This window comes from Penicillium cosmopolitanum, assembly GCF_028827165.1.
Source record: "Penicillium cosmopolitanum strain IBT 29677 chromosome Unknown utg000012l:1.0-3308103.0:1.0-3310761.0, whole genome shotgun sequence".
In the NCBI taxonomy this organism is placed as follows: Eukaryota; Fungi; Ascomycota; class Eurotiomycetes; order Eurotiales; family Aspergillaceae; genus Penicillium; species Penicillium cosmopolitanum.
In genome coordinates, this window is record NW_026622682.1 from 840,412 (window position 1) to 852,866 (window position 12,455).

General features: G+C 47.1%; 6 protein-coding genes across 6 annotated transcripts; 4 read left to right on the top strand and 2 right to left on the bottom strand.

Moving 5' to 3' along the window:
- Nucleotides 1-700: 700 nt before the first annotated feature.
- N7509_013094 (uncharacterized protein) lies at nt 701-1,925 on the top strand (the record flags this gene model as incomplete). Its single annotated transcript, XM_056637731.1, has 4 exons — nt 701-821; nt 937-1,176; nt 1,235-1,268; nt 1,289-1,925. 4 exons carry the CDS (start codon nt 701-703, stop codon nt 1,923-1,925), a joined length of 1,032 nt encoding a protein of 343 aa, XP_056481238.1.
- Nucleotides 1,926-2,874: 949 nt separating this feature from the next.
- Nucleotides 2,875-3,381, bottom strand: N7509_013095 (uncharacterized protein; the record flags this gene model as incomplete). Its single annotated transcript, XM_056637732.1, has 4 exons — nt 2,875-3,001; nt 3,052-3,117; nt 3,167-3,246; nt 3,304-3,381. The coding sequence occupies 4 exons, from the start codon at nt 3,379-3,381 to the stop codon at nt 2,875-2,877; spliced, it is 351 nt and encodes a 116-aa protein (XP_056481239.1).
- Nucleotides 3,382-4,902: 1,521 nt separating this feature from the next.
- On the top strand, nt 4,903-6,187 carry N7509_013096 (phosphatase PAP2 family protein; the record flags this gene model as incomplete). The annotated part of the gene is made up of 3 exons (XM_056637733.1): nt 4,903-4,979; nt 5,048-5,562; nt 5,637-6,187. The coding sequence occupies 3 exons, from the start codon at nt 4,903-4,905 to the stop codon at nt 6,185-6,187; spliced, it is 1,143 nt and encodes a 380-aa protein (XP_056481240.1).
- Nucleotides 6,188-6,899: 712 nt separating this feature from the next.
- Nucleotides 6,900-7,608, bottom strand: N7509_013097 (NuoB/complex I 20 kDa subunit family protein; the record flags this gene model as incomplete). The annotated part of the gene is made up of 2 exons (XM_056637734.1): nt 6,900-7,350; nt 7,424-7,608. 2 exons carry the CDS (start codon nt 7,606-7,608, stop codon nt 6,900-6,902), a joined length of 636 nt encoding a protein of 211 aa, XP_056481241.1.
- Nucleotides 7,609-7,917: 309 nt separating this feature from the next.
- On the top strand, nt 7,918-10,160 carry N7509_013098 (Zn(II)2Cys6 transcription factor; the record flags this gene model as incomplete). The annotated part of the gene is given in 7 exon segments (XM_056637735.1): nt 7,918-8,063; nt 8,111-8,890; nt 8,941-9,007; nt 9,067-9,287; nt 9,305-9,475; nt 9,531-9,680; nt 9,740-10,160. 7 exon segments carry the CDS (start codon nt 7,918-7,920, stop codon nt 10,158-10,160), a joined length of 1,956 nt encoding a protein of 651 aa, XP_056481242.1.
- Nucleotides 10,161-10,684: 524 nt separating this feature from the next.
- On the top strand, nt 10,685-12,012 carry N7509_013099 (uncharacterized protein; the record flags this gene model as incomplete). Its single annotated transcript, XM_056637736.1, has 6 exons — nt 10,685-10,995; nt 11,108-11,155; nt 11,213-11,369; nt 11,423-11,604; nt 11,665-11,696; nt 11,849-12,012. 6 exons carry the CDS (start codon nt 10,685-10,687, stop codon nt 12,010-12,012), a joined length of 894 nt encoding a protein of 297 aa, XP_056481243.1.
- Between the last annotated feature and the right edge of the window lie 443 nt (nt 12,013-12,455).

Genomic DNA, 12,455 nt, shown 5'->3' on the forward strand with positions numbered 1-12,455 from the left:
GAATACTTTTGTGCATATTGGACCTATCTTATTTGAAATAATATGAGCTGACAAATTTCAGGATACATTTAGGTCTCCACCATGATTCAATCCAAAAAGATATTCTCACTTTTCCTATTCACAACTTCACAACCCTCTAATTCAACCAGCTCCACCCTCACCAAACTGTGCTGTAGATACCTAGGTATACATATCTCTTGAGTGTGTGTAGTCTCATTCATGAAAAAATGGTTTTGATCAAAACCTATCCTACCCCAATACTCGTGCTCCTTGTCACACGGGATGCAGCCAAACAGCGACCGATGCACTCAAACGAATATCCAGTACGCACCATTCCATAATCATTCTCTTGTTTATGAGGGCAAATGCATCCCACAAGTTGATGTCTTTTATGGGTACGGATTTCAAAGCGGATCCGCTGGTGATGTACAGATCGGCCGATCGGATATATCCATGGAAGGATGTGCTTCCCCACATCCCCAAGAAGAGGGAACCCCGGCCGCCAGCAATGTAACAACATAGAACCATACATTTCAAAAGAGGGGTCGCATCAGCTCGGTAAGCTTTCAAGGTCAGCTGCCTCGGTACTGAAAAGACTATACTTTGTGGTTCTTATAGCCTTAGAGAAGACAGTTGAAGCTAGGGTTGTCGACTCAACTTCTTCATCACTTGCACATTGCACTTGCACCGATTGTTCACCATGGGCTCTATAACCGAAACTCTGCAATTTGACATCCCCGAGCTTTGTAAAGCTGGGGTTGTGGTTAATGAGGGGCCTGACTTTCGGGTTGAGGTGCAAATGGTGCCGGTGCCTGAGCCCGGTATGTGTTAGCCGGAATGATTTCTTTACACGGAAGACGGCACATGCTGAGAGAGGTTTATTAGGACCTGATGATATACTTATCCGACTCAACTTTACCGGACTTTGTTCATCAGATATTCATCTCATGCAGGGAGATCTTGGTATGCCGCCCATGTCAACATTTGGCGTGCGATCTCCGGGCCACGAGGGTGCTGGTATCGTAGTGAAGGTGGGTGCGAATGTAAAGAATTTCAAGCTGGGCGATCGAGCTGGAGTCAAACCGATTGTTGATACTTGTGGAACGTGCGCTATGTGTTTGGTCGACAAGGAGACATACTGCAAGGCAGCTATTCATAGTGGCCTAATGACGGCTGGTTAGTGAAGAAAAAGGACACTGATGTTGATAATTCTTGTACTCACTCTCTCATTCAGGCACATATCAGCAATACCTAGTTTCACCCGCCCGGTATGCATCACCAATCCCAGATGGAATTCCCGACGAAATCGCTGCACCGATCATGTGCAGCGCAAGTACGATCTATCGATCGCTCGTCGAATCCAACCTTCGTGCCGGATCCTGGGTAGTATTTCCAGGGGTGGTGGCGGCGTCGGAATCCAGGGTGTACAACTCGCCAAGGCAATGGGAATGCGACCTATCGTTGTAGATACCGGGGCCTCAAAACGCGAACTGTCACTTAAAATGGGAGCCGAGGCTTTTGTGGACTTTATTGAAACTGATGACTCCGCAAAAGCAGTCATCGAGATTGCCGATGGGGTTGGAGCCCACGGTGTCTTCGTCACTGCACCTGCGGCGTATAAGACTGCCGTCTCCTTCATTGGAAATCGGATTGGTTCTATGATAATGTGTATTGGGCTACCACCTGCGGGCACGATGATTTTAGGGACAGATCCTTGCGAATTTATTTTTAAGAATCTTAGTATCAAGGGGACCTTGGTCGGTAGTCGAAGTGATACGGCTGCAGCGTTGGATTATGCGAAACGGGGTATGTTACATCAGATTTGCGAGGTTTATCCTATCAATCGGTTGCCAGAAGGTGTCGAGAAATTGCGCAAGGGGCAAGTTGCCGGGCGCATTGTGGTGAATTTTGATTGGGAGGAATAATTTGCATATTGTTGATGTATGGTATATCGTTTCCTAGTTAAACGAACTTCAGTTTCTCGGCCACACAAAGGTATTTTGACATAAAAGCAGTTTCAGAATGTGAAAAAAAGATTGATCCCCACTAACATTGGTTAATATCAGACGAATGCCAAGAATTAACACGAAAAGGAAGCAAAAAATGGACTCGCGGGGAATCGAACCCCGGACCACTCCCATGCTAAGGGAGTATTATACCACTAAACCACAAGCCCAATTGGATGAAAGGATGGGTACTTTTTGGTTATATGAATTAAAAGGAGCAAAAAAAAGGTCCACTACGTTCAAAGGCATTTTATTCTCTCACAAAATACAACATTATAGAGGTCTATAGAAGAAATTTGATCCTGCCATCTTCCCACAATAACCTTGAAATATTGATCATTTTCTAAACCTACTTCTAGTGACATGATAACTTTTACTATCATTGAAAATTCATCGACATAATGGCACTACTACCTTGGACTCAGAAAATATATTTCCACTGCCCAGATGCCAGTGGCACCCACTGGCAGGCATATCCGCAAAGACCCCAAACTCCCGGGCTTGAATCTTCCTAGTACTACCTACGCAGTGATAGCTCTGTGACCCTGTGAGTTATTTTCTTCCGAACTTGAAATTTCGAAGACTATATTCAAGTTGTCGAAATCGCCCGATTGTGGCAGCTGGCCAGCAACCTTCATGGTTGGAACATGAATCCTACTATGATTAAGGAGCTACTACTCTGGAACTTCAAATTTATGAATAGAGATGGCTCGCGTCATGAATTGAGCGTCCAGAGACACTAAAGTGGAAGCCCTCCAGGAAACTGAATGACAGGAGAAGTACTAGTATTGCTAGGCATAAATACCAAACAAAATCTGCCATCGACTACTACTAGTAGTATGAACCCATGTTACTAGATTGGACTTCTCTACTCAGCCTTAAAGCACTCCAAGCTCGCCACAATGAATGACCTGCTGAATCTCTGTGTCTTCGTTCCGGTCTCGGAATTCTTAGGGACTTCGATAGTCCAGTCGTCACCTTTGCAGCCCGGATCCCTGGTCTTGTTAGCCATATTCGTTGACTACTTTTCATAGTTGTAACATACGTGTAAAAGATGCACTTGGGGCGATCATCCACTTGGCTGACATCAATGCTTCTCACCGAGGTAGTGCTAGTATTTTATTAGCAATAGCTATGTGCACTGGGACGAGGAATCATACGGGTTGACAGTGTCGTAGCAGCCAGTGTCGGAGAAGATACTGATTTGTTCATCTTCTCCATCGACGTATCTGATATTCACCTAAATATTTATCAGCTTCGGTGATTCATGGCAGCAGAGTAGTTGTTCATATAGTACATCCGCAGCCACACCATCAGCCAAGGCGGGCGTGATGTATGTAACCAGAGCAAGGCAGAAAGGGAGCGAGAACTTCATATTGAATGAAATGAGTGCGAACTTGAAATTAAGCAAGTATGCAGAGGTAGGATGACTTCTTATTTATAGCCCAAGAACTAGCAAGGGGCGTAAATAATGTAGCTGATCGTCGTAGATTGTTCAGCTGGCTACTCTGTACCTACACAAAATCTCGTCGCTTCTCACATTCACCGCTACTCTAAGTTGAAATTATGCATGCACATACTCCATATAAAGAACTCAAACCCACCTCCACATTTTCAGGCACAGAAGTACAGCTATGTAAGCCGAGAAAATGCAGGATACCAATAGTTAAAGTAAAAGCCAATGGGATGATAGATCCTCATGCCGATCTTATCCGGTTGGAAAATTTTGTACTACATCTTAATTTTCCCTTACCAGCAGTACTTGATTTCCATGACATGATCGTGTCCGAAGCTGTCGATCAATCTGCCGATATTTTCCCCAGCCTCTCAACCCTATTGATCGTTAGCTCCGGGTGGCTTCTATATGGCGTTTTTATTGGTATTCACATGGAACAGTACATTTGAGACATTTACACTCTCTGGACAGTACATATATTGGGTCCGCTGCGGTTGAGATCACAATTCTGGTTTAATATGATTGCAGATACTAAGCCAATATTTCTCCTCAGTATAACCCCTAGTTGCATCGAGCACTCAGCTGTTGAGATTACAATAGCTCGTGCTATGCACGCTAAAACGGATTCAATGGGCAGGGAGTGTAAACAGCAGAAAAAGGATTAATTGGAGGGGAGAGGAGAGAGAGCAAGCATTTAAAACAGAGCAGCGAAGAAAAGGGGAGGAGGAGCCGGCAGCATAGGCAGTGTACAGAGTACCACTACAACACACGGGATTTAGGTGCATAGATGACTCTAGCCATATGTAATTCGTCTGGGGAACACTCTTAATTTTGGGACGCTGGCGGTCCCCTTTTCTGCCGACCTAAATTGCCTTGGCTTACTGAGCCAGTTGCTCCTAATTATGAAGCGCCGTCCTGCGACCGCGCACGTGGAACAGAATATCAACTTGAAAGTCTCGAATATTTCTAGGCAGCCAAGATTCCAGCGGCGTGAAAAGCTAAAAAAGGGCGACTATATTGTCCTCTTACTGCTTTTGGAGTCTAGACCCCACGAGAGACACGCTCAGCCACTGACTTGGCGCTTTGCCCCCGGCGATCCCTGGCGTAATCATCCATTCTACTTTTGAGACCATGGGTTAAATCACCCCTCTCTCGACGATTTCCTTCAATTTAATTCCTTCCTTCAACGATTGCTCGCTAATTAATCCGTCTGCGCACCGACCGTCACTTTCTTTGAGAACTTTTCTTTGTGCACCCCTTAACTCAGACACGGTGCATATCAAGGGATCGTTGTTTAGCCCCCGCGATCGCGATCGCTATTGCGCACGCGCCGACACATTGGAACGTCATTCCCCTTCACCAGCAGGAGAATCGACCTTTCGCCTCGCTGGAGTGCACTCAATTGCTTGGCGGAGAGTTATATACTGAAGAGGTGCCGAAATGAATTTACAAGATGTGCTAGCGCGCATCTCTAAGCTCCTCGTGCTATCATACGTGATCGACTGGGTCTTCATAATGTACGTCAACTGCCATCGCATACCCACCCGGTGCCCTTGAGAGAGCATGAACTGACAAACGGCCACAGTGGAATTGCGCTCATCGGATATGGATTTTCCAAAGTCGACCCTAGCCAACACCCCTTCTCCCTAACCGACCCGACTATCGCCTTTCCATACAAAGAAAACGAGACCGTATCGACTGCAACTCTGGTACTTGCTGGATTGTTGGCCCCTGCCGTGATAGTGTTTGCCGGAGCACTCTTCATCGTTCCCGGGACAGCCGCTGAAGGTGGTCCGCGGCCTTCCAAGTCGCAGATCCTACGGCGAAAGGTCTGGGAATGGAACGCGGGATGGATGGGTCTGGCCGTGTCGCTGGCAGGCGCATACATGGCTACTCAGGGATTGAAGAGTCTAGTCGGAAAACCACGTCCGGATATGCTTGCGCGATGCAATCCGGATCTCAACGCCATTGAGGAGAATCTTGTCGGTGGACTTGGTGTTGCCGGAGCACCCATAATCGTCACCTGGAAGATCTGTCAAGATCAATCCGATTTCCTCAGGGTGGATGGGTTTGCTTCTTTCCCATCGGGCCACGCCTCCTGTAAGTCTTACATCAACTTAACTGGCAGACTTAATAAGTACCGGAGGATTATATGCTAACGGGCCATAATTCAGTTGCGTTCTCTGGACTAGCCTACCTGACACTATGGTTTTGCGCCAAATTCTCCGTTGGCTTCCCATACTTGTCATATTTCCCAACCGAAGGCCAAAACTATTCCGACGACCGTACATCAGTGAGAACTCGTGGTGCCGCACCGCCAGTTCTGATGATGATATTCGCACTCGTACCTACCGCAACCGCAACATTTATCGCAGCATCGCGCTGGGCTAATTGCCGACACCACGGCTTTGACGTCTTGTTTGGCTCTGCGCTGGGAATTCTCTTTGCCTACATTGGATTCCGCATGTACCACCTCCCGATCCAGCGTGGAGCTGGTTGGGCTTGGGGACCGCGGGCGCGCCGTCGAGCTTTCATCCGAGGCATCGGATTCCCCAGTTCTTTGGGCATTGATAGTTGGTCTTATGCCCCTGAAATCGAGCAGGGTGGTCGGAACGGCATTCATGCAGAGTCCAGTGTTGTTCATGATAATAGCTACGTGGAACGTGAGGCTGAGAACATTCCCATGCAAGAACAACCGGCGCATAGTCCGGTTGAAAGGGTATAGGAGGAGATGGGGAGAAACACTTATTTAACGGGCTCATAGATTGCTTTTCACAAGCAGCGCCCTTTCTCCGGAATATTCCATTTGGCATACAGGCGTCGACACTATATATAATAAAGCCGGTATAATTATATGAATATGACATACGTACTCTCACATAAAGAATTCAGCATAGCTGCCACTGTTCATTATAGTTCTTCCGTCTCAATACACTAAACAAGCTTAATATACTCATCAGATCTAATTGTGGCTCTATCGAATGGCCCGATGATCTGGGAAACTATCCGCCTGTTCTATCCGATCTATCCGCGCAAACCATTCAGCGGTATGGGGTGTGAGATCCAGTTCTCCTACTCCATTGCAAGACAGTATCCCTAGACACCCTCAGTGATTGTGCCTCATGAAGTATGAAAGGGGGAAAAAGAAAAAGCAATCAAAGAGGTCAATGAGAGAGTGGATGTATTCCATAATTTAGTACCTATCCTAACCGGATGGTCATGAATTCTGTCACGAATGTACAGCTTTGGCTGTATTTGACCTAGCTACTGCAGCGATGTATCCATAAATTGTTCTCTCTGAAGCAAACAGGACGATGGAACTATGTGACACTCTTCCGCGTTCCATAAATGAAGGGTTGGAAAAGGGTTGTAAAAGGGAAAGGGAAGGGCAAAGGGGAACGCAAACATGGGAGGTTCGAGAGGTTTGAGAGGTTCGATCAGCGCCTATACCACGCCCGGGTTATCTTTGTCCGGCGCATCTTCTTTTGTAGCAGAAAGATGCCCTGCAAAAGTGCCTCCGGAGTTGGGGGACAGCCAGGGACATAGATATCGACAGGGACGAGACGATCCACCCCACGCACAACGTTGTAACTGTAGTGGTAATATCCACCCCCATTCGCGCAACTACCCATGCTGATGACCCATCGGGGCTCGGGCATCTGGTCATAGAGGAGTCTTAAAGCCGGTGCCATCTTGTTGGTCACGGTGCCGGCCACTATCATCACATCGGCTTGTCGGGGAGAGGCGCGGAAAATGATGCCCAGTCGGTCTTGATCGTAGCGTGGCATGGAAGTGCCCATCATTTCGATTCCACAGCAGGCGAGCCCGAATGACAAGGGCCAAAGTGAGCCCTGTCTGGTCCAGTTGATCAAGTCGTCTGCCTTTGTACTATCATTGAAAATGAAGTTAGAACCAGGCGAGATATGATGATAACGTGAAAGCACTTATATAGAGAACTCACAGGACATATCCAGCAGCTCCGTCCATTGTATCGTTCGACGGCAGAAGAGAATCTGAAGGTTTGTTCGGGTTTGACAAGTTGCTGTGACACCGTACTGGCAACGCTCTCGGAAAGAGAAGGCACTGTGACGGCTTTGTGATGATCGATCGACGGAAGATGCCTTGAAGGGGGGCAAAGATGGTCATTTTCGATGAATCAAACGAGTGTTGGAAATGGAAGTTTGATGTGAAAACGAAAGACAAAGACAGAAACGCAGAATGTGATGGGGAGAGTAGTAAAGAAGGTCTTGAGTTGGAAGAAAAGTATAGTCAGTTACACCTGCTCTGCCTAACAATAACAATAGCCAATGAGGGAAAGTAGAACCATAAAATGACCAATCAAAGGCATGAAAAAACGGCGATTTGGTGGGTCCCAAAATGACCGATATTCCCGAACTTGTAAACGCCGAACTTAGCCTCTGACAAACACCAGCGATTGTCATTCCAGATTATGAAATGGCCGGAAGTCGGCCATCAGTCAAAGTGGCATGTACAGCCTGTCATGATAGGCGAGTTAAATGTGATAGAAGTGAAGGTGTCTCGTGCTCCAACTGTCGAATTGCCCGACGTCATTGTGGGCCGATCATCTCACGACGTGGACGGTATGCGTATGCCTCGCCTTTGAGAATTATTTATAAAACTAATATAGAATCAGAAAACGCAAGCTGCCTCTGATACCTACTAAGGGTGGGTTTAGCAGCAGCGCCCAGGAGAATGCCCGAAATGAACACCACCCCGGAAGCTACGCTTCGGGCCCGCCGAACAGCCACTATCCCGAAGAACAACAGCAGGAACCGTGTTTCCCGGCCCAGGGACCCAATGGAAAAACGCCATATATTGGAGATAGCTCTAATTTGAACTACTTGGTCCAACAATTCGGGAACCCCTTCGGAGGTACGACAGATATAGGGCCACTCGAGGACCGCTTGCAAGGGGCAATGCTGGCTCGGCTGGGAAAATCGACGGAACAAGAGATTAAGAGAGTTCACTCAAATACTAATGAGAGACTTCAACAAGAGGGTGCCTTTGATCTACCCCCACCGGAGATCAGCGAGAAGCTTCTCAACGCCTACTTCTTTCATTCGCTTGCGTCGTTGCCCGTGATTGACAGGTCACGATTGCTTGAATCCATCAATCAGGGCACAGCCTCAAACTTGCTTTTGAACGCCATTTACCTTGCTTCTACCATATATTGCTTAGATGAAACTATAGCTGATGCTGGGTTTGTGTCTCGTTATGTGGCTAGCCTCACGTTCTACCGGAGAGCAAAATCCCTTTACGATGCCGGATATGAAAACGATGCGGTTGCGACCATTCAAGCAACATTTCTCATGTGCTACTGGTGGAGTGGTATTTTAGAGCCCAAAGACCCGTGGTATTGGCTTGGAATTTCGGTGGGAATGGCGCAAGCTCTGGGCATGCACCAAGAGTGGGTTGAGTCCGTCGCAACCTGCGTGGATACCGCTGAATTTTCGATAGGAAGTCATACATGCGCCTGAGCGAAAAAGACCGGAGAATATGGCGGAGACTATGGTGGACGATTTATGTGAGTCAACCGCAACAGTTTTGTCCCCGTTTCCTTTCGGCCTGCTGACACGGGTATAGGCCATGGATGTCAACCTGTCCATGCTGTTGGACCGCCCACCACGCGTACAGGGAAGGCTATACAACGTGAAACCTCTAGCGGAGGATGATTTTGAACAACCGACAGACTCTGCTGATCAAGAGACCTTCGGCGAAACTCTCAACGCGGCAAATCGCTTCACTATAAATGCCGTCCAACTGGCTCGGATAGGTATCGGCGTTTTGATTCCCACTTCGAGACTGTTTTCTTTTTGCTAAGAGCGATTCTAGTGGATCAATTTTATACGATTAAGTTCGATGAGGCAAATTCTCACTCTCAAGATGTCTGCTTGAACCAGATCTCAAGGTGGCCCTCATCACTCCCAGCGGAATTGCAAAACGTGTCGATGAACAGCAGCCCTTGGGCAATGATTACGAATCTTTTGTACCAGTCAGTAACACGCTCAAGTATTACTTGTATAGGAATTTCTGCTAAAAAGCATCAGGGAATATCAGCTTCTGTTGCACCGGAGCAATCCTAGATTCTCCCACAACACTGGACCAGGCACTCCGACATTCGAAATATGCACGCAAATGTTTCATATATTGGAATTCGTTGTCGCAAATGATCTCATATACCCAGCAGCTGCCAGCATGTAAGTTGCGCTACACTGGTAATATTTTATGTCCAAGATACTGATTATGTTTCTCTTAGTGTTGCACCCGTTCTGTCAATCCTTTCCATCCATATTGTCAACATTTATCGAGGCAACGCTGGCATCAAAATGATTTCCGAGAATAGAGCACGCTTCTGCATGGTAATACTCGAGAAATTACTTGATCGATTTCCAGTGGTGGCGTCTTTCTACCCCATTTACGAGGCCCTCCTAAAACGATACGCCGTGGATGTCCCTGCGTATGATGAGAAGACCAAGACTGGACCTGCAGTCTCGGAAACGGGGCATCCTTCAGACGGCATGGCCGGTCTACCCGTAGAGGAGTGTGGTGCCGAGAATATTGAGGAAAGCAGCAGTTCGTTACTGCAAGACCACACAAGTGCGATATTTCCATTCCCACTTCCATTTGGAAATCTGTTTGAGGATTTCCTACTCAGTTCCCCGCCTCCCGAAAGCTAGGAGAATTCTCAAAAGGCAAATATTAGTCTTAACTTTATCAATACGAGCGAGCCCCGAGAAAGAGAACCTGAAGATATTTGAGAAGAAACTTAACTAGTCGATTATTTCAAGTCGCAATGAATAGCACCAAGAACATGCTCTGACTCTCCACTATTCTTGTTGATGGGGTTTGTGTACACTCCCATTGATTCCATCACCCTTGGTTCGTAATAGACACGCCTCAATCTTTCAAGAGGTGAAGTCTTTACTTCAAGTTCCACACGATATAAGGTAGCTCGCTGATTGAGCTAACCTATCTTTCTAGCCGTACTTGTCGTTTGCGGTCGCGTAAGCTTAACAAGAACCTCAGTTCCTGACCTCGAAAGGGCCTTCTGTGACGCCCCGCCCGGCGGCCCCACGGATTAATCATAATAGCCGGCTTTAACGGAGATTAGGTAAAAGGTACCGACGGTCTTCAAGCTTTAAAGCGCATCCCCAGTCCAACACGTCAAACCTTGAGAACACCTTAGCTTTTCCCTCAAATAATGGCCTCGTTTCTTATTACCGGCTCCTCGCGTGGCCTGGGCCTTGCACTTGCCACCCGACTTGCATCTCTACCCAGCGGCCAAGTGGGAACTATCTTCGCGACCGCTCGTCAGGATAATTCGGCACAACTCAAGGAGCTCATAAGTGCTTCTTCCGGTCGCGTTGAACTTGTCGTTTTAGACGTGACCGATAAGAAAAGCGTACAGGAAGCAAGTCGCCTGGTTGAACAGAAGTTACAAGGCAAGGGTCTTGACTATTTGATCAACAATGCTGGTGCAATGGACTGGAACCCCGCCGGAGTGGAGGGGATGTAAGTTTTGCTCTCCATAAATAAGAAGGTCCTGTCTAATACAAATTGATCAGGAATAATCTTAATGAAATTTTCAATCTGAATGTCACTGGCACTCATGAGGTTACACGAGCCTTCTTGCCTCTGCTGCGTCGCGGGAGAAGAAGTCCGTTATTAACATGTGAGTTGTGGAAGCTGAATATGGCTCGGACAAGGTGCTAATGGGGTCACGGCTCAGTTCGACGACTCTGGGATCTATTGCCAGAGCTCATGTCTACGAACAAACGCGCTCGCCTGCCTACAAGATCACGAAGGCTGCGTTGAATATGCTGAGCGTACAATATGCGCAACAATATGCCTCTGAAGGATTTACCTTCTTGCTTGTTAGTCCTGGAGTAAGTTGCGTACCGGGATCTGTTGATATAGGAGTTCGTGCTAATTTATGCAGTGGTTGCAAACTGATCTAGGAGGCTCACGAGCAGATCTGCCTGTCGAGACAGGTGCCGAGAAGGTGGTCGATATCGTGCTGAAGACCGGGCCTCATCAAAATGGAAAGTTTGTCAACATTCATGTTCCAGGTTGGGAGAATGCGAAAGGAAATAATTTCTACGCAGGGGAAGAAGTCGAATGGTAAATCTTCGGACAGACGGAGTTTCGCTTAGATCCTACGAGTCTACTATGTTCTCCAAGTGGAGTATCAGAATTCACGGATAAATATTTGAGTATTAATGTTTACAACCATTTGATTGTGTAGATACAGCGTGTACTGATATTACATGTAGATCTTGGAGACCCAGAGGGAAGGAAATTTAACTTTGCAGCTGTTAGGCTCGTCGTGTTGAATGGCAGCTTGATGCTAACTTACCCCTCGCAGTGGTGACTGCCCTCCTGCTCCGGGTCCTTGCAACCACTCGAGCAAAGCTTGGGGTGGCCAACATCACCGGGGTTCTTGCAGTGGAACAGAACATTCTTGAGATCCTCCTTCTCAAGGTCGGTGCCCTTGAGGACATCCTTAAGATCGGCCTCGGTAAAACCTAACAATGTGTCAGATATCTATTACAATGAAATTCCAGACTTTGAAAGCCTACCGTGTGACTTGATCAGGACATCCGAGCAATAGTCAAAGCTGGGTGTGCAAGTCTTGTCCGCCAAGCCGGTGGCGGCAAGTGCAAATACCGTGAGCAAGACTGAGGAGAACTTCATTTTGACTTCGTACACAAAGATGTCAGAAGGTGGAGCGATGGTGTCAGGGGAAACTGTCGTGTATTATATGCTTATTATTTCCTCAAAATGAATAGCAAAACAACCCTTTCGCATTCCCATCGGCTTGGAAAGCTTGGTTTGCATGTTCAAAGCGGAATGTAGTTCGGTATGCGGTTACGCCATGCTGCATACTTCGGGCTATGAGGGATTTTGACCAATCCTAACAAAATAAATTTTGATTTCAACTTTGAAAATCCTCTCATTATCGGCAAAGAGAT